This window comes from Mauremys reevesii, linkage group 13 (assembly GCF_016161935.1).
Source record: "Mauremys reevesii isolate NIE-2019 linkage group 13, ASM1616193v1, whole genome shotgun sequence".
NCBI lineage: Eukaryota > Metazoa > Chordata > Testudines > Geoemydidae > Mauremys > Mauremys reevesii.
The window spans coordinates 10,429,170-10,452,206 of record NC_052635.1 but is presented as its reverse complement, the minus strand read 5'-3'; the positions used below and the strand labels follow the sequence as shown (position 1 = coordinate 10,452,206).

At 48.8% G+C, this 23,037-nt stretch overlaps 2 protein-coding genes across 5 annotated transcripts; both read left to right on the top strand.

The window, feature by feature from the left end:
* Window positions 1-7,034: 7,034 nt before the first annotated feature.
* LOC120379798 (olfactory receptor 14A16-like) lies at window positions 7,035-18,742 on the top strand. 4 transcript variants are annotated; one of them, XM_039497320.1, is made up of 4 exons: window positions 7,053-7,091; window positions 14,926-15,185; window positions 15,550-15,750; window positions 17,032-18,742. In XM_039497320.1, the coding sequence occupies exon 4, from the start codon at window positions 17,059-17,061 to the stop codon at window positions 17,992-17,994; it is 936 nt and encodes a 311-aa protein (XP_039353254.1). In that variant the 5' UTR covers window positions 7,053-7,091; window positions 14,926-15,185; window positions 15,550-15,750; window positions 17,032-17,058; the 3' UTR covers window positions 17,995-18,742. The 4 variants fall into 4 exon arrangements, with proteins under 4 accessions (XP_039353256.1, XP_039353258.1, XP_039353254.1 ...); XM_039497322.1 differs by lacking the exon at window positions 14,926-15,185 and having other exon boundaries at window positions 7,035-7,091; XM_039497323.1 differs by lacking the exon at window positions 15,550-15,750.
* On the top strand, window positions 9,753-12,066 carry LOC120379970 (olfactory receptor 14A16-like). Its single transcript, XM_039497482.1, has 3 exons — window positions 9,753-9,788; window positions 11,083-11,614; window positions 11,843-12,066. The coding sequence occupies exons 1-3, from the start codon at window positions 9,753-9,755 to the stop codon at window positions 12,064-12,066; spliced, it is 792 nt and encodes a 263-aa protein (XP_039353416.1).
* Window positions 18,743-23,037: the final 4,295 nt, after the last annotated feature.

The following is a 23,037-nucleotide window of genomic DNA, read 5'->3' as shown; positions in this document are numbered from 1 at the left end:
CTCCGGGCTCTGGCCGGGAGAGCGGGGCTGTGGGTTTGCGGGGCTCCAGACGGGGGAGCGGGGATGCGGGGATGCGGGGTTGCATTGCTCCGGCCGGGAGAGCGGGGCTGCGGGGCTCTAGCCTGGGTAGCGGGGCCTCCGGGCTCCGGTCGGGAGAGTGGGACCGCGGGGTTGCGGGGCTCCGGCCGAAGGAGCAGGGCTGCGGCGTTGCGGGACTCAGGCCGGGGTATCGTAGCCGCGGGGTTGCAAGGCTTGGGCAGAGGTACCGGGGCCACGCGGCTCCGGCAGAGAGAGCTAGGTTGCGTGGCTCTGGCCGGGGTAGCGGGGCCGCGGGACTTGTGCGCTCAGCCGGGGGAGTGGGACCGCTGGGTTGCGGGGCTTCAGCCAGAAGAGCGGGGCTACGGGTTTGCGGGGCTCTGGCACGGACAGTGGGACTACGGAGTTCCGGCTGGGAGAGCGGGGCTGCGGGGTTGAGGGGCTCTGGCGGGGGTAGCGGGACCTCAGGGCTCCGGCCGGAAGAGCGGGGTCGCGGAGTTGCGGGGCTCTGGTCACTGTAGCTGGGTCGCGGGACCTGCCGCGCTGCCACCGGGGTAGCAGTAAGGCGGGGTTGCAGGGCTCCGGCCGGGAGAGCGAGGCTCCGGTGTTGCGGGGCTCCAGCCGCGGGAGCGGTGATGCGGCGTTGTGTTGCTCCGGCCGGGAGAGCGGGGCTGCGGAGTTGCGGGGCTCGGGCCGGGGTATCGTGGCCGCGGGGTTGCGGGGCTCGGGCCGGGGTATCGCGGCCGCGGGGTTGCGTGGCTCGGGCACGGATAACGGGGACGTGTGGCTCCGGCCGCGAGAGCGGGGTTGCGTGGCTCTGGCCGGGGTAGGGGGGCATCGGGTTTGCGGGGCTCCGGCCGGGAGAGCGGGGCTATGGGTTTGCGGGGCTCTGGCAGGGACAGCGGGGCTACGGAGTTCCGGCTGGGACAGCGGGGCTGCGGGGTTGAGGGGCTCTGGCCGGGGTAGTGGGACCTCAGGGCTCCAGCCGGGAGAGCGGGGTCGCAGGATTGCGGGGCTCTGGTCGGTGTAGCGGAGCCGCGGGACCTGCCGCGCTTTCACCGGGGTAGCGGGACCACGGGATTGTGGGGCTCCCGCCGGGACAGCATAGCTGCGGGGTTGAGGGCCTTTGGCCGGGGTAGCTGGGCCTCCGGGCTCCAGCCGGGAGAGAAGAGCTGCGGGGTTGCGGAGCTCCGGCCGAGGTAGCGGGGCCGCGGGGTTGCGGGGCTCTGGCTGGGCGAGCAGGGCCTCGGGTTTGCGGGGCTCCGGCCGGGGTAGCGGGACCGCAGGAGTTGCCACGCTCGGCCGGGGTAGCGAGGCCGCGTTGTTGCAGGGCTCTGGCCGGGAAAGCGGGGCTGCGCGGTTGAGGGGCCCTGGCCGGGGTAGCGGGACCGCGGAGCTCTATCCTAGGTAGCGGGGCTTCCGGTCTCCGGCCGGGAGAGCAGGACCGCGGCGTTGCGGAGCTCCGGCGGAAGGAGCGGGGATTCGGGGTTGCAGGGCTCCGGCCGAGGTAGCGGGGCCGTGGGGCTCCGGCCGAGAGACCGTGACCGCAGGGTTACGGGGCTCAGGCCGAGGTAGCGGGGCTGCGGGGTTGCGGGGCTCTGGCTGGGGTTGCGGGGCCTCCGGGTTCCGGCCGGAAGAGCAGGCCTGCGGGTTTTTGGGGCTCCAGCCGGGAAAGCGGGGTTGCGGGGCTCTGGCTGGGGTATCGGTGCCGCGGGGTTTTGGGACTCCTGTCCAGGGGAGCAGAACCACGGGGTTGTAGTGCTCCAGCCGGGGGAGCGGGACCGCGGGGCTCTGGCCGGGACAGCGGGGCTGTGGGGTTGAGTGGCTCTGGCCGTGTGTACCGCTGGGTTTCGGGTTCCGGCCGGGAGACTGGGGCTTCGGGGTTGCGGGGCTCTAGCCGGGGTAGCGGGGATGCGGGGTTGCGTTGCTGGGGCTAAGGGGTTGCGGGGCTCTGGCTGGGGGAGCGGGGAAAGGCAAAAGCTGACATTAACATTGTTTCAGTCTGTGTGTTACTTGACATCGTGTATTCAGTGTCACCATAGAATCATAGAATCTCAGGGTTGGAAGGGACCTCAGGAGGTCATCTAGTCCAACCCCCTGCTCAAAGCAAGACCAAACCCAACTAAATCATCCCAGCCAGGGCTTTGTCAAGCCTGACCTTAAAAATCTCTAAGGAAGGAGATTCCACTACCTCCCTAGGTAACCCATTCCAGTTCTTCACCACCCTACTAGTGAAAAAGTTTTTCCTAATATCCAACCAAAACCTCCCCCTCTGCAACTTGAGACCATTACTCCTTGTTCTGTCATCTTCTACCACTGAGAACAGTCTAGATCCATCCTCTTTGGAACCCCCTTTCAGGTAGTTGAAAGCAGCTATCAAATCCCCCCTCATTCTTCTCTTCTGCAGGCTAAACAATCTCAGTTCCCTCAGCCCCTCCTCATAAGTCATGTGCTCCAGCCCCCTAATCATTTTTGTTGCCCTCCGCTGGACTCTCTCCAATTTATCCACATCCTTCTTGTAGTGTGGGGCCCAAAACTGGACACAGTACTCCAGATGAGGCCTCACCAGTGCTGAGTAGAGGGGAATGATCACGTCCCTCGATCTGCTGGAAACGCCCCTACTTATATAACCCAAAATGCCATTAGCCTTCTTGGCAACAAGGGCACACTGTTGACTCATATTCAGCTTTTTGTCCACCGTAACCCCTAGGTCCTTTTCTGCAGAACTGCTGCCCATCCATTCGGTCCCTAGTCTGTAGCAGTGCATGGGATTCTTCCGTCCTAAGTGCAGGACTCTGCACTTGTCCTTGTTGAACCTCATCATATTTCTTTTGGCCCAATCCTCTAATATGTCTAGGTCCCTCTGTATCCTATCCCTACCCTCCAGCATATCAATCACTCCTCCCAGTTTAGTGTCATCTGCAAACTTGCTAAGGGTGCAGTCCACACCATCCTCCAGATCGTTAATGAAGATATTGAACAAAACCGGCCCCAGCACCGACCCTTGGGGCACTCCACTTGATACCGGCTGCCAACTAGACATGGAACCATTGATCACTACCCATTGAGCCCGACCATCTAGCCAGTTTTCTATCCACCTTACCGTCCATTCATCCAGCCCATACTGCTGGCAAGAATACTGTGGGAGACTGTATCAAAAGCTTTGCTAAAGTCCAGAAATAGCACATCCACTGCTTTCCCCTCATCCACAGAGCCGGTTATCTCATCATAGAAGGCAATTAGGTTAGTCAGGCATGACTTGCCCTTGGTGAATCCATGCTGACTGTTCCTGATCACTTTCCCCTCCTTTAAGTGGTTCAGAATTGATTCCTTGAGGACCTGTCCCATGATTTTTCCAGGGAATGAGGTGAGGCTGATTGGCCTCTAGTTCCCCGGATCCTCCTCTTTCCCTTTTTTAAAGATGGGCACTACATTACTTTTTTCCAGTCATCCGGGACCTCCCCCGATCACCATGATTTTTCAAAGATAATGGCCAATGGCTCTGCAATCACATCTGCCAACTCCTTTAGCACCTTCGGATGCAGCGCATCCGGCCCCATGGATTTGTGCTCGTCCAGCTTTTCTAAATAGTCCCGAACCACTTCTTTCTCCACAGGGATCTGGTCACCTCCTCCCCATGCTGTGCTGCCCAGTGCAGCAGTCTGGGAGCTGACCTTGTTCGTGAAGACAGAGGCAAAAAAAGCATTGAGTACACTAGCTTTTTCCACATCCTCTCTCACTATGTTCCCTCCCTCATTCAGCAAGGGGCCACACTTTCCTTGACTTTCTTCTTGTTGCTAACATACCTGAAGAAACCCTTCTTGTTACTCCTAACATCTCTAGCTAGCTGCAACTCCAAGTGTGATTTGGCCTTCCTAATTTCACTCCTGCATGCCTGAGCAATACTTTTATACTCCTCCCTGGTTATTTGTCCAATCTTCCACTTCTTGTAAGCTGTTTTTTTGTGTTTAAGATGAGCAAGGATTTCACTGTTAAGCCAAGCTGGTCGCCTGCCATATTTACTTTTCTTCCTACACATCGGGATGGTTTGTTCCTGCAACCTCAATAAGGATTCTTTAAAATACAGCCAGCTTTCCTCGACTCCTTTCCCCGTCATGTTATTCTCCCAGGGGACCTTGCCCATCAGTTCCCTGAGGGAGTAGAAGTCTGCTTCTCTGACGTCCAGGGTCTCTGTTCTACTGCTCTCCTTTCTTCCTTGTGTCAGGATCCTGAACTCGACCATCTCATGGTCACTGCCATGAGAAGGGAAGGGCTCTGCATAGACAGAAATTTGCCTGGGCATCAGTAGAAAATGTTAAGTAAAAGTTGCTTTAAAAATTAAACCTGGCGGTTTGTCATCTTGTGTCATCATTTTTATTTCTTAGCTTTCAGCTATTTAAGTGAACTCTAAAACTTTCATACTGACTGTTTCCTATCTGACATTGTATCTCTATAATCTCCTTCAGAACCATCATTGACTTTTTTCCATTTTAATGCTATCCCATAGTATCAGAGACAGTGAGAAAAATAGCAAAGAAAGGTACATGACTATCTTTCTATCTCTATAGAGAATGATAGATATACACGCCGCTGTCTCACATAGAGAGATGTGATGTATTCCCTGCAGGCAGCTCTAGAGCTGACACTGGCTTGTGCAGGCCTCTGACAGGGTCACTACAAGATGTCCCTGCTCTGTTGCTAAATAGCTGAATCCAGTCTCTTGGGCTGTGAGCCCAGCTCTGATCTCACCTCTAGAGCAAATCACCTGCCCCAGCTGAGCTTAACCTCACAGAGGGGGAACAGCACCTGCCCTGGATCTCACATGGTGGCAGCTTCCCTGGAAGGACCCTTGGCTAGAAATTAGGCTGAGCTTAGGCCCCAGGATGTCCCCTGGTGTTTACAGAATAAAATGTGTATTTGTAGCAGAGACGTGATCTAGAATAGCTCAGAGCCCAGTGGCACCAGAGCCCCAGCTGGTCTGGAATAGCCTGTTCCTTCATTAGTTCCACATATTTAACTCTGGATGAGCAGAGATTTTGTTTTTCACCTGCATTGCATCAGCAGCTCTTGGGATGCAGCCACCAGAGGAACCCACAGCTCAGGCTGCCCTGGCTGCTTGAAGTTGGTCACTAAGGGTACGTCCACATTATCATTAGAAACCTGCAACTGGCCCATGCCAGCTGACTCCAGCTCACAGAGCTCAGGCTGTTAATTGTGGTGTAGACATTCAGCCTTGGACTGCAGCCTGAGCCCTGGGACCCTCCCACCGCGCAGGATCCTAGAATCCAGGGTCCAGCCAGAGCCCAAACATCTGCACCACAGTAAAACAGCCCCCTAGCCTCAGCTCCATGAGCCCTAGTCAGATCACACAGACCAGCTGCAGGTTTTGCCCTAAGAGGTACCCAAAGGCAAAGACTGAAAACTAAGGGCCAGGCCCTGAGCTGATGTAAATTGACTTCAGAGTAGCTAAGCCTATTTATGCCAACAGAGGATCAGGCCCTACAAAGGAGCTGTGGAGGATTTTCATCAACTGGGGATCTAGCCTTTGATTTCAATAGTGCTACAGCTGATTTACACCAGTTGGCCTGTCACAGTTTCAAATCCATATTCTTTGCGTGTGAATCTGAGCGGAAGTTGAGAAAAAAGTTCAAAATTGGTCTGCAATTCCTTAGCTCTTTACCCCATTTGATTCAGTACAAGAGTGTAACTTCTAATGGTTACAGAGTGATTCATTCCCACTAGCTATTGAATTTGGGAGGATAGTCATTATTTATTTGCAATTAAAATTGGAAAATGTAAAAGGACAATAGACACATTCTCTGATATATTTTTTTTATTTTGTCAACCCTGCAATTTTCTGTTGGGAAAAGTTTTGAGGCAATGTTTTTAGCCCTCCTGGCTCAGATACTGCAGTCGTAGTGTTTCATATAAACACTTTAAATAGGTTAAACAATGACTAATGGGACTTGTTTTTGTGATCAGCTCTAGGGTTGAGTTATGATTGTTCCCTCAGTTAGAGGTGATCATGAGGCTGATTTCACTATCAGAAAAAATTCGTCCCTGAGCAGTCTTCAAAGAGTGAAGTTGAGTGGTATTCTCAGTGGAGCTTAAAGCAGTAAGAAACTCAACTGTCAAGGAAATTTAATGGTATGTCAGCACCTAGCTCCCTTTAATTTGTTAGTCTCATCCTAAATCAGGACATCTAGGTTCTGTTCCGACGGCTGACACAGGCTGTGAGTGTGAGTTTAAACCAGCTACACAACCTTGGTGTGTCCCAGTTCCCCTGTCACTGCCCAGTCACCAAGCCTTGGATTTTCAAGAGTTGAAAGGATGTAGACACCCAAATGCCATTGATAGTTACTTCTCATAGAAAATGTTCAGGAATTATTATTCTTTGGTTTTTTATATTTATATATGAAAACTCAAAATAATTCCAAGAAAAAATTAGAGGAGAAAAAAATCACTTCCTGGACAGCTCTCCTCAGCCCCTAGTCTACTGGAATCTTTTAAGAATCTGGCCACTTAATTTGGTGCCTGAGTGGGAAGTGAATTCTTCTGAAAATTGTGGTCTAAGGGGAAAACTATATCTCATCCCCAGCACCGGGCGAGGTGTTTTCTGACCTGTGGTGAAGTGCCAAGTATTGGCTATTGCCAAAGCTGCTAAGTATGCAGGGCCGGCTCTAGGCACCAGCGGGCCAAGCACCCGCTTGGGGCGGCATCCTGGGGAGGGCGGCAGATGGCCCCGGTGGACCTCCCCCAGGCATGCCTGCGGGCAGGGCCGCCCAAAGGGGAGGGGGGCAAAGGGGGCAATTTGCCCCGGGCCCCGCAGGGGCCCCCAAGAGAAAAGCGGAGGCTCCCGCCTCCGCCCCTCTCTTGGAGCCTCGGTGCATCGAGCGCCGAGTCTCCTGCCGAGCCCCGGCGCCCCGCCCCGCCCCGCGCGGGGGGGGGTGGGGGGGGGGCCGCGGCCCCCGCGGGGCGGGGCGCCCACCGCCCCGCCCCCCCCCCCCGCGGCTCTGAGCGGGACGAAGCTCAGGCCCCTCCAGAGACGCGCTCCGGTAGGGGGGGGGAGCGGGAGCCGCCGGGGCCTGGGTGGGAAGCGGGCCGGGGCCGGGCCGGGCCGTGGGGGGAAGGGAAGCGAGACCGGCCGGGGCGGGCGGGGAAGGGAGCGAGACGGGCCGGGCGGGGAAGGAAGCGAGACCCGCCGGGGTCGGTCCGGGGGGAAGGAAGCGAGACCCGCCGGGGTCGGTCCAGGCCGGGGAAGGAAGCGAGACCCGCCGGGGTCGTCCAGGCCGGGGAGAGGCGAGACCCGCCGGGGTCGGTCCAGGCCAGGGGGGGGAAGGGAAGCGAGACCCGCCGGGCCGGGGTGGGAAGGGGGACCGGCCGGGGCCGGGGTGGGGAAAAGAGGGACCCGCCGCCGCGAGCGCAGCCGGTCTTCGGCAGCGGGGGGCCCCTTCTGTTCCGGGACCCGCCGCCTAAGTGCCCCGAAGACCCGCGGCGGGGACCCCCCCCTGCGGATCTTCGGGGCACTTTGGCGGCGGGTCCCGGAACGGAAGGGGCCCCCCGCCGCCAAAGACCCCGGGCCCCCGGAATCCTCTGGGCGGCCCTGCCTGCGGGAGGTCCACCGGAGCTGCCAACCCGCAACCGCCAGAGCGCCGCCCCCGCCCCAGCAAATCCTAGCCGCGGCTGGGAGTTAAAAGGCTCTGGGCTCCGCGCAGCGGGGAGCCCACAGCCCTTTAGACACGCCTGCCGCCCTAAGGGCGCAGGGACTGCCCCCCCCCCCAGCCCAGGGCGGCAATTCAGTGCGCTGCTTGGGGCGGCAAAAACTCTAGAGCCGGCCCTGCATATGACCCACATTTGGGGTCCTTTAAGCTAGGTGTTGCTGAGATATAAGCTATGAAAAAGGTTTCTAAGTGGTGGTGTGTTTTTTTGTTTTTATTGGAGGGGGTGGTATTTTTGGTTTTGGTTTTTCGTTTTGGGGTTTTTTTTGTGCAAAGCTAGAGGTTAAATAATTGATGTGATGCAGTTCAAAATGCTCTCGATCTGTTGACTTTTACAGAAGGTAGTTCATAATCTCCATACAAATCTTTGAGGAGACCAAATTGAGAATGATATTTGAGACAATGTACATTTTTAGTGTGCATGCACCAGTGCAGAAAAATGGCTAGAAAGTTTCCATTCCCAGCAGTTTATATTCTTTAAAGCTCGACTCTTGTAGGTGTTCTAAAATCTGCTTTGCTCTGAAGTTTGGTGAGCCACTTGCAGGCATGGGGTAACTTTAGTGATCTAAATTTGGGGTCATTTCTCTGCAGGTATCCTGTGTTTCTCCTCCCCTCCCCCCAAAAAAACCTTTCCTTCTGCTGTCTTGCATTGTTAAACTGAGAGGTATTAAGGACTGGATGAATCACAGAACATGTTGAGATAGATACGTGTGAACTCACACTTCAGTTAACATAACTAAAGGTAAATTAATCACAAGTCCCCACCCACAGCAAAAGGAGTTTTGGACTTAGTGACAGGTAGTTACTAAATTTGTGAATCCTGGGTGACAAATTTATTTTAGGGGGAAGGCCATAGGAAGAGAGGGTGCTGGTCTTCAGGGGAAACTGCTGGAGCTTCCGTTTCCACCACCATCACACACAGAAAGGGCTTTCAAAAGGTCCCCCCAATCCCAAACAAATGAAGTAAACTCTGACAGGCCAGAACCACAGCTGGTGTAAACATGGAGATATACCTATCTCATAGAACTGGAAGGTGATCAAGTCGAGCCCCCTGCCTTCACTAGCAGAACCAAGTACTGATTTTGCCTCAGATCCCGAAGTGGTCCCCCTAAGGATTCAATTCACAACCCTGGGTTTAGTAGGTTAATGCTCAAACCACTGAGCTATCCCTTCCGCAGTCCTTGATTGAAATCAAAGGGCCAGGTCATCAATTGCATAAAAAGCCCAAGCCCTAGCCCCTGAAATCAATTGCACTGTATCAATTTACACTATCTCAGGACCTGGTCCTAAGTTTTTAGTCTTTGCCTCTGGATACCTCTTAGTAACCAAATTCAAACACCCAGAGCAGTCTGAGCTGTGGGTTCTTTGGTGGCTGCATGCCAAAGGCTGCTGATGCAGTGAAGGACAAAAAATTCTCTTCTCCCCTGGTGGTAATCATGTGGAGTTAATGAAGGAACAGGCTGCTTGTTCAGAGGTCACATCAGAGCACAGCCCTGGAGACCAGATTCAGCTATTTAGCCCCAGAGCAGGGACATACTGGGATGTAGCTGCCTCTGGATGCTGCACAAGCTGGTATCAGCTCTAGAGTTGGGAGGCGCTTTCAGCTCTGATCCCATTTAGTCCATCATCTCTCAGGCAAGCCTGCCCAAGGAGGGGAGCAGGGAGTGCGCATTTGTGGAGTGGGTCCCTGGCTGCTAGGAACTACAGAGAGACCCAGCAACTCAGGAGAACCAGTGACAGAACATGGAAACTGCTGCTGGATAATGAAGTGATGGCTCTGTGAGAGAGATAAGGTTATAGACTGTTGTGCATGGAAATATATAGATACATAGTGGCCAATAGTTTCTAGTACTGGAGGATCAAATGAATCGCAATTTGGGAAAAAATTGTCCAAAGACCAGCACAGTAAGTTTGCTATTTCAACTAAATATGTTAGACTATTCATGTACAGGGAAAATTTAAGAACATAAGTATGAACGGCAATTGAAACTCTTTACGATGTTTGCCATCAGTTCAATCAAGCAAATGGAGCTGGTCCGATTTATTTATTTTATTAGAAAATGTTGACTTTTCATAGAAATCCATAAAATCCCTGAATGTTGGGGTTTCGGCAAACGAGAACCAAACATTTTGTGCTGAAAACTGAAAAATTCCAACCAAAATCCCCCACAAAGAAAAAAAATCAGTTTTTGGATAGATAGATAGATAGATAGATGAGACCTTGCATAAAAATTTGTTTAACTGAAAACCCAATTTTTCTTTAAAAAGAGTTAAAGCAGAACATTACTGACCAGGGTAGGAAGTACTAATATTGTCCAATGATACCATAATTTCAAACGCTGTCATTCTGTTACATCCATTTTTATTTCTGTTTCAAAAACATAACTGCAGGATGGCAGAACTAAATAAACAGCAGAGCTGACACCCAGGGAATATGGGCTGTACCTAATAGACATACTAGCAGCTTGAAACTCAAAGTCCGGGTTCAATCAGGCTGTTGTAGCCTGTCTACCTGGACCCTGCCCAAGGACATGGAGGGCACATCTACAGTGCAGCTGGGAGCGAGTTTCCCAACACAGCTAGGCAGACTTCACCAGCTCTGTGTTAAACATAGCAGAGTAGATGAGGGCAGCAAAGGCAGCAGCTCAATCTCGCCACTTCAGCGGAAACCCGGCTGGACTCTGAGGGTTCGTAGTCAGCTGAAGCCCATGCTACCTCTGGCATTTAGGACGCTCAGCGAGTCTGTTCTATTTCCCTAGAATGTGAGAACTGGGCTGTCTTGGAGTTCTAGTACTTTTGTTTTGTGCCCAAGTTTTTCCTGTGTTGTTTTACAGAGTTGAGAGGCCATATTTACTCGATTTGTGGGTTCGGCTTGTAATTTATTCCAGTCTTTAATGCCTTTGATCAAGTGACGCCTTGGGCCACATCCTCAGATGGTGATGCAGCCCCACGTCTTGTAAGGGCATTATACCAATTGACGCTAGTGGGATAACACACCTGGGTTATGGTCTGATTGCAGGCAGTAGTTGTAGCCGTGTTGGTCCCATTTTATTAGAGAGCCAAGGTGGGTGAGGTAGTCTGTGTGGCTTGAAAGTTTGTCTCTCTCACCCACAGAAGTTGGTACACTAACAGATATTACGTCACCCTCCTTGTCTCACCAGTGCTCTGATTGTCAGAGGTGAGGAGCACTCACTGCTCCTAGTCAATTGAAGTGACAAGCGCTGTGCACCTTTGACATTCAGATCATGGGGTATTACTCGGAAGGAAATAAGGGTAATTCCCTCTGTCACTCTAATCTTGACTGTTGCCCTTCTCCTTCCCTCCACAGACATCACACAATGTGCTGAGGAAGAAAATGTTCAACCGAACTACTGTGACCGAGTTCCTTCTCCTGGCGTTTTCTGATGTTAGGGAGCTGCAAAGTTTGCACTTTGTGGTGTTTCTAATGATTTACCTGGCAGGCCTGCTGGGGAATCTTCTCATCATCATAGCCAAAGCCTTTGACCACGACCTTCACACTCCCTTGTACTTCTTCCTGGTCAATCAGGCCATCCTAGACCTCGGCTCCATCTCTGTCACCATCCCCAAACCCATGGTCAATTCCCTCATGAACACTAGGGTGATTTCTTATTCTGGATGTGTCACCCAAGTCTTTCTCTTCATGTTCCTTGGTTCAGCTGATCTCGGCGTCCTGACTATCATGGCATATGATCGATATGTCGCCATCTGCCAACCACTACAATACGAGAGAGTGATGAACAGGAGAGTTTGTATACAAATGGCAGCCAGTGCCTGGATCAGTGGTATTCTTTACTCTGCTCTGCACACTGGGAACACATTTGTAATATCCTTCTGTGGAGGTAACAGAGTGGATCAGTTCTTCTGCCACATCCCCCAGCTACTCAAGCTCGCCTGCTCTGATACAGACCTCAATGAAAGTGGTGTTATTGCCTTTAGTGCATGTTTAGTCTTAAGCTGCTTTGTTTTAATAATTGTGTCATATGTTCAGATCTTCAAAACTGTGCTGAGAATCCCCTCTGAGCAGGGCCGGCATAAAGCCTTCTCCACCTGCCTGCCTCACATTACAGTTGTCTCTTTGTTTATTTTTTCTGGCATCTTTGCCTACCTGAAATCCAACTCCAGTTCAACATCACGTCTGGATCTTGTGGTGGATGTTTTCTATTCTGTGGTGCCTCCAGTGATGAATCCGATCATCTACAGCATGAGGAACAAGGAGATCAAAGCTGCCCTGAGGAAATTGATTAGACAGAGGTTATTCATGATCAATAAAATGTTCATCTTTCTCCTTTGATTTTAATTTCCTTCTGTGCTTCCAGGGGTGCTGGAACAATTTTTATAGTGGGGGTGCTAAGAGTCATTGAACCAAACTTTATAAACCCTGCATATAATAGAAACTATTTCAAGCCAAGGGGTGCTGCAGCACCCCTCACACCCTTAGTTCCACCACCCCTGTTTGTTTCTTTACAAATAAATCAACTGATGACATTTTTGTCTCCATGAGCACATGATTTGCCATCTCTTTATACACAAAGGGGAATTTGCATGGGGAAAAATGAAAACACCACTCGAGTCAGTGGAGCTACCATAAATTTATACCAGTGTGAATAATATCAGCATCTATTTGTCTGTCTGTCTGTTTATCTATCACAGGATTGTATACTGCCACCCATCATCATGCTATCTGAGCACCTTCTATATAAAATCGGCAGCCATATCAAAGTCCTTAGTGGACTTCATGGAGTCCCTGACTCTTCTTTTTGGGGGTACAAAATTGGATTGCAGTATCAGTGCAATAGCTGTTGGTTTTTTGCTTCTGACTCTGATTTTTAGTTTATATTTTTTTTACCTAATCGGTAGGTGGGTTTATTTCTTTCATTGTTCCATTGTTTTTAAGGTGGGACTGACTGGGAAGATGGTAAGTGTTCATTGAGACAGCCTTGTCAATGGTTTGTTACCTATTGGGGGTGCCCCTACTTCACCTCTTGATGGGGTTTTCTGCGCGAGCTGCAAATTTTCTTTCTACAACGATAAAGGTGTGACAAGTGTCTGCATGGTTGAGTTCCTATTGAAATAATTACATGAATACAGCTGGGGTATTACTGTGTTATTAATGATGTGTTAGGGAACCAAGAGCCTTAGGTAGACATCTTTTTAATTATTGTAACTTAAATAAATAAATCCATGCTGTGTCATCCGTGCTATGGTGGGAGAGGTTTGTTTGTTTGTTTGTTTAAGAGGAAGCTGTGGGGTATTTCTACGCATATCCTCCAGGAGGCTCCCTACTCCCTGAAATTGTTCTACTCTTTATCTCGGGATCAGAGATCACAGCTGGGGGTCCCTGGCTTGAATGGGAGCTTCAGCTCTTCACTCTTCAGCCTGGAATCCCCAAGAACCCTGGCTCAAGACAGGGCTCTGAGGGCTTCCAGATTCCATGCCATGGAGCTGGGAGCCTGGAATCTCAGTGTCCACAGCTCTGGGCTAACCTTGCCATGCAGACTGTCCTGGACCAGGAAACTAAAAGCTTCCATATTCCCAGGCCAACTGGCTGTTTGGAATTAATGCTGAGAGGTGAAGCCTGGGGAGCCAGGGGTCCCAAGAGACCGGAAGCTCTGGGGTATCCAGTCTGGGACAGTTGCATGGCTGGCCAGACCCTGAGCACAGTCCCTAAGCTCATTCCCTAGGCCCATTCCTGCAGCCATTGCTCAGACATCACTTCCAATGACTGTTGCCAGAACCATGATCAACGGCTGCAGGATCTGGCCCTGATATCCCAAATTCAGCCCCGAACAAGCACAGCTTCTCCATGGTGGAGCAACAGTAGGGGTTGAAAAACTATTTCAGATCCCTGCAATGTGCAGAGATAGGGCTCTGGGTCCTCAGTGCAGGACACTGTGTCCCAGATCACATAATCTTTGTCAGCAAGACTCTAGGGGCACAACACAAGCCATGTTAGGCAGAGCTCTGTGCCCTGCAGGAGGGTTTGCTGAACAATGCCCCCTCCCCCTACGTGTAGCAGCCATTTCAAAGAAGCTGCTTTCCAAATGCTTGAGTTGGATTCTCCAACAGGTCACCAGCCTTGGTGGACATGACCTGTGGAACCTCCAGTGAGATCCTCAGTTTCCTGCCCCGGGCCAGGAGGTGGCAGTGGTGGCTGGTTGTTGTTCAGCTTGGGCCTTAATTTATGGAAGGTTTATCTGGAGCGTGGTCCAAGCACAGGACTTAGAACCAGAACCGAGTTGCAATCAGACTCCTCTCTACCCAGGGCTATAGGCTGTTTCCTGGCCATGTGTGGTGCATCTGCTGTTGGCCATCTCTGAGACATAGGTTCATCACCTACACAACGACATGGCACAGTGAGGACCATCAGTCTCCAACCTGGCCATATCCCCCTCCACACACAAAATGGTCTTTCAAAAGACACCCCCTAATCCCAACTAAACAAACTAAACTCTGACAGGCCAAATCCTCAGCTGATATAAATCGGCCATAGCACAATTGAAATCAAAGCGCCAGGCCATCATTCGGCATAAGTAGCCCTAGATACTCTGAAATCAATGGAACTGTCTTAATTTACACCAGCTCAGGACATGAGGGTTCTTTTTTAGTGTTTGCCTCTGGCTACCTCTTAGTGATCAATTTCAAGCAGCCAGAGCAGCCTGGGCTGTGAGTTCCTCTGGTGGCTGCATTCCAAGAGCTGCTGATCCAATGCAGGGGAAAAAAAACTCTGTTCCCCCAAAAGTAATTATGCGGCATGAATGAAAGAACAGGCTATTCCAGGCCAGGGGAGCTTCTGGTGCTCTTAGCTATTGTAGGTCACCTGTCTGTGCTATAAATATATATTTAATTTTGCAAATACCTTGGGACACTCTTTGGGCCTCAGCCCTGCCTTCTTTTTAGCCAAGGGTTCTTCCAGAGATGTTGCCATTGTGTAAGATCCAGGCTGGGTTGTGTTCTCCCTCTGTGGGGTCAGTTAGAGTATATTGTCAGGGTGGTTTGTTCAGAGGTGAGATCATTGCTGGGCTCACAACCCTGGAGACATCACTCAACTATTTAGCCCCAGAACAGGGACTTCCTGGGCTGTAGCCATGTCAATCTGTACAGCTGGGAGGGACTTTCAGTCCCTGAGCCTATTTAATCCTTCACTTCTCAGCCAAGCCTGCCCCAGGAGTGGAGCAGGAAGTGCCCATCAGTGGAGTGGATCCCTGTCTGTTTGGAACTGCTGAGAGACCCAGCAACTCAGAAATCCAGTGACAGAACATGAAAATCAGTGCTGGATAATGCGGTGATGGGTTTATGAGAGAGACAAAGAGATTGTTGTGCATGGAGATATATCGATAGTGGCCAATAATTTCTAGCACTTCAGGATCAAATGCTTTGCAAGTTGGGGAAAACCATCCAAAAACCAACACAGTAAGTTTGCTATTGTCTTTTTTTCTTCATTAGATAATGTTGTCTTTTCATAGAAGTCCCCCAAATTTCCAAACTTTGAGATTTTTGCAACAGAGAACCAATCGTTCTCTGCTGAAAACTGAAAAATTCCAACCAAAATCTTCCCCCTCCTCAGAAAAAAAATCAGATTTTGAAGAGATAGATAGGTAGATAGATAGATAGCTGGTTTCCATGAAAATGTGTTTTACTGAAAACACAAATTTTCTTTAAAAAGAGTTAAATCAGAATATTATTGACCAGGGTGGGAAGTACTAATGTTGTCCAGTGATACCATCATTTCAAACGCTGTCATTCGGTCCTATCTGTTTTTATTTCTGTTTCAAAGACAGAACTGCAGGATGGCAGAACTGAATAAACAGCAGAACTGACAGTCCAGGGAATATGGGCTGTACTGAACAGACATACTTGAACCTTGAAACACAGAGTCTGGGTTGAATCGAGCTGTGGCAGCCTGTCTGTCTGGACTTTGCCCAAGGACACTAAGGGCATATCTACACCACAGCTGGGGGGATGCTTCCAAACTCAGGTAGGCAGACTTCACTAGCTCATAGCGGAGTAGATGGGGCCAGCACAGGGAGCGGCTCAGTCTAGCCACCTCAATACAAACCTGCCTGAACAGGGTTCGTAGTTGGATGGAGCCTGAGCTGGTGTCCAGGCTACCTCTGGCTACGTGGGTATGTTTTGAGCAGAGATAGCCCATGTCCATCTACTGGAGCTGGGAAGCTAGTCCCCTCTCCTGTGTAGATGGACCACCAGGCGGTCAATGGGACAGGAATCCAGACCTCCTGGTCTATCACCATATCCCGTGTGCAACACTGCTGCCAGCTGAGCACAGAGTCTGTAAATGGGTTCACAGTGCAGATACATGATAAAACACAACCTACTCTCACAGAGCTCATAAAAGAAAAGTCAGAGAAAGGGAGGAACGGGAAACAGAGACATAGGGAGAGGAAGTGACTGTCCCAAGGTCACACAGCAAGTCACTGGCAGAGACAAGAACAAAACTCTCCTGACTGCCTCTGACCCGCACAGACCAGATATAAAGTCACAGAGGGAAACGACACAACCTACCAGTAACTGTGCAATGCTACCAGCCCATCTTTACTCAGAGATGGGAGTGCTGCTGGGATTGGTGCCATTAATCAATTTGGAACCAAGTGGCAGGTCATCTATAAACAGAGTTTGTGGAGGAATTGTTGCAGACAAGCTAGTCTGTCATATTTCCCTAGAAAGTGGGAATTGGGCTGTCTTGGAGTTCTAGTACTTTAGTTTCATGCCAAAGTTTTTCCCCTGTTGTTTGAAAGAGTTGAGGGGCCATATTTGCTGAATCTGTGTATTTTTTTTTGCAATTTTTTCCAGTCTTTAATTCATTTTTTAAGTGATATCTTGGGCCAGATCCCCAGATGGTGCAAACTGATGTAGCCCCATGGATTTTATGGGAGTTATCCTAATTTACACCAGTGTGATAACACACATGAGTAGTGGTCTGATTGTATGCAGTACTTGGAGCCATGTTGGTCCCAGAATATTAAATAGATAAGGTTGTGAGGTAGTATGTGAGGCTCGAAAGCTTGTCTTTCTCATACACGGAAGCTGATCCAATAGCAGCTATTACCTCACTGACCTTCTCTCTCTAGTGATCTGATTGTCAGCAGTGAGGAGCACTCACTGCTCCTAGTCAATGGAAGGATGGGAGGAGTGCTGTGTACATTTCACAGTAGATCATGGGACATTACTAAGAAGGGAATCAAGGCCATTCTCTCAGACAATCGAATCCTGAGTATGGACCTTCTTCTTCCCTCCACAGCCATCACACAACGTGCTGAGGAAGAAAATGTCCAACCAAACCACCGTGACCGAGTTCCTTCTCCTGGGATTCTCTGACATTCGGGAGCTGCAGATTTTGCACTTTGTGGTGTTTCTAATGACTTATCTGGCAAGCCTGTTGGGGAATCTTCTCATCATCACAGCCATAGCCCTCAATTACTATCTTCACACCCCCATGTACTTCTTCCTGGTGAATCTGGCCATACTAGACCTTGGCTCCATTTCTGTCACCATCCCCAAATCTATGGCAAATTCCCTCATGAACACCAGGGTGATCTCTTATTCTGGATGTGTCGCCCAAATCTTTCTCTTCATGTTCCTTGGTTTTGCTGATTTCAGCATCCTGACTGTCATGGCATATGATCGGTATGTCGCCATCTGCCAACCACTGCACTATGAGAGAGTGATGAACAGGAGAGCTTGTGTCCAAATGGCAGCCACTGTCTGGATCAGTGGTATTCTTTACTCTGCCCTGCACACTGGAAACACATTTGCATTATCCTTATGTGGAGGAAATGTGGTGGATCAGTTTTTCTGCGACATTCCCCAGCTACTCAAGCTTGCCTGCTCTGACTCAGACCTCAGTGAAACGGGGGTTATTGTCTTCAGTGCATGCTTAGCTTTAAGCTGTTTTGTTTTAATAATTGTGTCATATGTTCAGATCTTCAGATCAGTGCTAAGAATCCCCACTGAGCAGGGCCGGCAAAAAGCCTTTTCCACCTGTCTGCCTCACATCACTGTTGTCTCTTTGTATGTTTCCACTGGCATCATTGCCTACCTGAAACCAAACTCAAGGTCCATATCACGTCTGGATCTCGTGGTGGATGTTTTCTATTCCATAGTACCTCCAGTGCTGAATCCAATCATCTACAGTATGAGGAACAAGGAGATCAAAGCTGCCCTGAGGAAACTGATTGTACGGAGGTTATTTACAACCAAATAAATGTCCATCTTTCTCTTTTGATTTTAACTTCCTTCTATCTTTACTTATAAATATAATCAAATGATGATATAATTGACTCCATGAGAACATGGTTTGTCATCTCTTTATGCAAAAAGTGGAATTTGCATTGGCAAAAATGAATACACGACTCAAGTCAATGGATGTAATGTAAATGCATGCCAATGTAAATAATATTATTGTCTAGCTCTTTGCCTGTGTATCTTTCTATCACAGTATTGTGTACTGCCACCCATCACTATGCTATGTTAGCACCTTCTTCATAAAATCATTAGCCATATCAAAGTCCTTAGTGAACCTCTGGGAGTGTCTGGCTCTTGTTTTTGGAGTAAAAATTGGATTGCAGTGTCAGTGCAGTAGCCGTTTGTTTTTTGTCTCCATCTCTGTTTTTTAGTTTTTGGAGGGTTGATTTCTTTCTTTGTGCAAAGTGTTTTTAAGGTGGGAATGACTGGGCAGATGGCAAGTGTTCACTTAGACAGCATAGCTGATGTTTTGTTACCTATCGGGGGTGCCCAAATGTCATCTGTTTGATGGGGTTTTCTGAGCGAGCTGAAAGTTTTCTTTCCACAATGATAAAGGTGTGCACAAGAAGTGTCTGCATGGTTGAGTTTCTGTTGAAATAATTATATGAATAGGACTGGGATATCATTGTACTTGTAATGATGTGTTAGGGAACCAAGAGCCTTAGGTAAACATCTTTTAATTATTGTAACCCTAAATCAATAAATCAATGCTGTGTCATTCGTGCCACGGTGGGAAAGCGTTGTTTGTTTGTTTGATGAAGAGGAAGCTGTGGAGTATTTCTTAAAGACAAACAGACAGAATAATAGGCCAATTTTGATCCTTTTTAAATCACTGGGATTTAGCCACTCACTTCAAATGGATCAGGATTTGGCCAATGGCCAATACACACAAAGATCCAAGAATGGGTAATGGTGGCTGGGAGAATGTGAGTGCAACAGAGATGCATGGATGAATTCCCCATCTCAGGTTGCAGAGGGGTATCTGTGTTAGTCGGTATCATCAAAACCAACAAGGAGTCCTTGTGGCACCTTAGAGACAAACACATTTATTTGGGCATTAGCTTTTGTGGGCTAAAAAACACTTAATCAGATGCATGGAATGAAAAATACAGTAGGCAGGTATCAATATACAGCCTACTGTATTTTTCACTCCATGCATCTGATGAAGTGGGTTATAGCCCACAAAAGCTTATGTCCAAATAAATGTGTTAGTCTCAAAGGCACCACAAGGACTCCTCTGTGTTTTCCACATCTCAGCTAATCCTTTCCTAATGCAGAGTAGCTCCATCAACATTGCTGGTTTGATACTGTCCCGAAGACACAAGGCTAAATTCAATAGTGTCATATGCACTGTTGTTGCAGCCATGTTGGTCACCCCGTATTTGAGAGACACAGTGGGTGAGGTAATATCATTTATGTGACCAAGCTCTGCAGGAGAGAGAGACAAGCTTTAAAACACATACAGAGCTCTTCTTCAGGTCGAGAAATGAGCGCTGCATAAGGTCCACCTTCTCTTTCTAATAAATACTGGTATGAGTAATTTGCCCGGTGTCATATGCACTGACCTGGCATTTCATGCATCATCCATTGTAAAACTAGTCACATTAAAGCTAAGAAAGGATCTCACAAAGCAGGCCTATTATTAGTATTAGAATCCCATCTCTGTGCATGGAGATATACAATTCATATATAGGGACAAAAGCATATTATGTGATTCGAGAGATAGATCAATAGATCAATCAATAGATAGATAACACCAATTATTGTGACTCATTTCATTATTAAACATTATTTACCAAATATTTCTATAAATATCTTACTCCACAGATCATTTACAAACAGCTGATAATAAGTACCTGGTGTTTGAGCCATTTTCACTGGCAACCTTTTTAACATGGCCTGTTTCTCTTCCCTGAGTGGATAAATTAAACTATCACACCAGGGATCATTAAATACGACGGTGCCAGTCCTCAACTGGTTTAAATTGATATTGCTCCACTGACATCAACTGAGCATGAGAATTTACACCAGCTGACAATCTGCTCTGAATGCTCATGATTATTAATCCTTATCTCACTTCCTTTGCATATTTTGCACTAAGGCCCCGATCCAGCAAACCCCTTTAGAAAGTGCTTAACTTTAAACACGTGAGTAGTTCCACTGATGTTTTATATTTGAAAACTCATCCTTTATTGGATTAGGATTAGGGCTAGGTCTAAACTGGAGTCAGAACTGTCACTGCCTGAATATTTCTCCTTCCCCTGTTAATCCATCTCCTACTATTGATGCATTTGAATTACTCACCCCTTCTGGAGACTGGTTTAGTAACACAGAATAAGAATTGCCTCAAATCTAGAATCTCCGGGTTGCATTTGCCCAGACTCACCAGGCCGTTATGCCCCTCCTGGGCTCCTAACTCCCTCTGACGGGTTTTGTTCCTGCTCTGCAGCGCAGGTCACTCAAGCCAGGCCTCCCCTCTGGCTGCTCTGGAGAGCTTCTTCAACAGTCCTCTCTGGCCCTGGCTCTCCTCTCTGCATCTCCTGCAGGAGGCTCCTACTCCTGACTTTCTTCTACTCTTTATCCCTGGAACAGAGATCACAGTTCGAGGTCCCTGGCTAGAATAGGAGCTTGACTCTCAGCTCTTCATCCTGGAAGCCCCAGTAACCCTGGCTCAAAATATTTCCAGAAGTTGTGATCGTTAGAAACATGAAAGTGCAGCGTCTCTCCTCTCCTATCTTCATTTAGACACCAGGAGAACCATAATCTGCTGAGACAACTGATAAAACCAATGCTGGTTCATTGACAGTGGAATGCCCTCTGAACACACAGCCCAAGTCTGTGAAACTTCAGGATGTGGCCTATGGCCTACCCATTCTCCAAAGCTTTCCTTGAAGCCATGAACACAGGACATGAAACAACTGGGAAAAATTATATGGAGGTTTTGTTGATTTAGGAGGGAGAATGTTATGGTTGGTGAATGAGGCATGTTCTCATTATCATTGAAAAGGGAAGAAGGCTAGTGTTGGTTGAGGGAATGGTGTAGATTGTAAATGGTGGGGGGGAAAGATAGATGGAGGAGGGAATGTCTGTGATTTTTGGAAGGTGGAGAAGTGTAGGGGTAGTGAAGGGCAGAGAAAACTGTGGCTGGTAGAAGAAGGAAAATGTGCTAGCTCATTGGTGGAGAAAATTTTGCCATTTGCTTAATGGGGGAAAATTACAGTGAGTTAATAGGAAAATTGCTTGCTGAAGGAAGGAGAATGTTATGCTGGATAAATTGCTTAGAACTTGTTGGACAAATTCAATGAATTTTACATGTGACCTTACCGTACTGGGCACAGACCAACAGTTTGGGCTCTCTTATCAGGCAAGATAGATAAGAAATACAAATATTGTGATGACTTGATCCTATGGCTCAGGCCACAAGGCTATATCTATGTCAGAGATTATCCAGTTGGATGGTCCCATTCCTGCAGCCATTGCTCAGACTGCACTGCCACTGACTGCTGCCAGAATGCTGAGTAAGGGCTGAAGGACCTGGCCCTGGCATCCCAAATTCAGCCCCAAACAAGAACACCTTCTCCAATGTAGAGCAACAGCAGGGGTTGAAAAATGCTTCCAAATACCTGAAGTCTGCAGAGAAATCGCTCTGGTTCTTCAGTGCAATACAGTGTGTCCCAGATCACATGGTCTTTGTCAGCAGATGGAACAAAAGCCTCGTTAGGCAGAGCTCTGTGCACTGAACACAAGAACGTAAGAACATAAGAACGGCCATACTTTGTCAGACCAAAGGTCCATCTAGCCCAGTGTCCTGTGTTCCAACAGTGGCCAATACCTAGTGCCCAAGAGGGAATGAACAGAACAGGTAATCATCAAGTGAGCCATCCCGTTGCCCATTCTCAGCTTCTGGCAAACAGAGGCTAGGCACACCATCCCTGCCCATTCTGGCTAACAGCCATTGATGGGCCCATCCTTCTTGAACTTATTTAGCTCTTTTTTGAATCCTGTTATAATTTTGGCCTTCACAACATCCTCTGGCAAGGAGTTCCACAGGTTCACTGTGCATTGTGAGAAAAAATAGTTCCTTTAGTTTGTTTTAAATCTGCTGCCTATTAATTTCATTTTGTGACCCCTAGTTCTTGTTTTATGGGAAGGAGTAAATAACACTTCCTTATTTACTTTCCCCACACCAGTCCTTATTTTATAAATCTCTATCATATTCCCTCCTGAGTCACTGGAGGGTCATTTGCTGAGCAACCCCCGCCCCGGTCCTTAGTGGAGAAGCCATTCTGGAGAAGCTGCTTCCCAAATGTTTGAGCTGGATTCTCCAACAGGACACCTTGGAAGACAGAGTGATGAGCCCTAGACTGACCTTAGAGGAGAGGGCGATGGTATTCAGGGGAAACTGTTGGAGCTTCAGTCTATGAAAACACTCTATCCCCATCCACACACATAAAGGGCTTTCAAGAGATACCCGCAATCCCAAATAAACAAAGTGAACTCTGACAGGCTAGGCCCTCAGTTGGTGTCAATTGGCCATAGCTCGATTGAAATCAAAGGGCCAGGTCATCTGTTGGTGTAAATAGCCCTAGCTACTTTGAAATCCATGGAACTGCATCAATTTACACCAGCTCAGGACATGACCTTTCATTTTTCATGCTTGCCTCTGGGTACCTCTTAGTGTCCAACTTTGAACACCCTGGGCAGCCTGAGTTGTGGGTTCTTCTGGTGGCTGCCTCCCAAGAGCGGCTGATGCAATGCAGGGGAAAAAATTCTCTGCTGCCCCAGTAGTATCATGCGGAGTTAATGAAGGAATAGGTTATTCCAGGCCAGCTAAGCTTCTGGTGCTGCTAGTCTCTTAGCTATTGTATGTCACATGCCTGTGCTATAAATATACATTTGACTTGTCAAATACCTTAGCCAAATCTGCCTTGTTTTTTTAGCCAAGGGTCCTTTCAGGGATGTTGCCATTGTGTGAGATCCAGGGCAGGTGCTGTTCCCCATC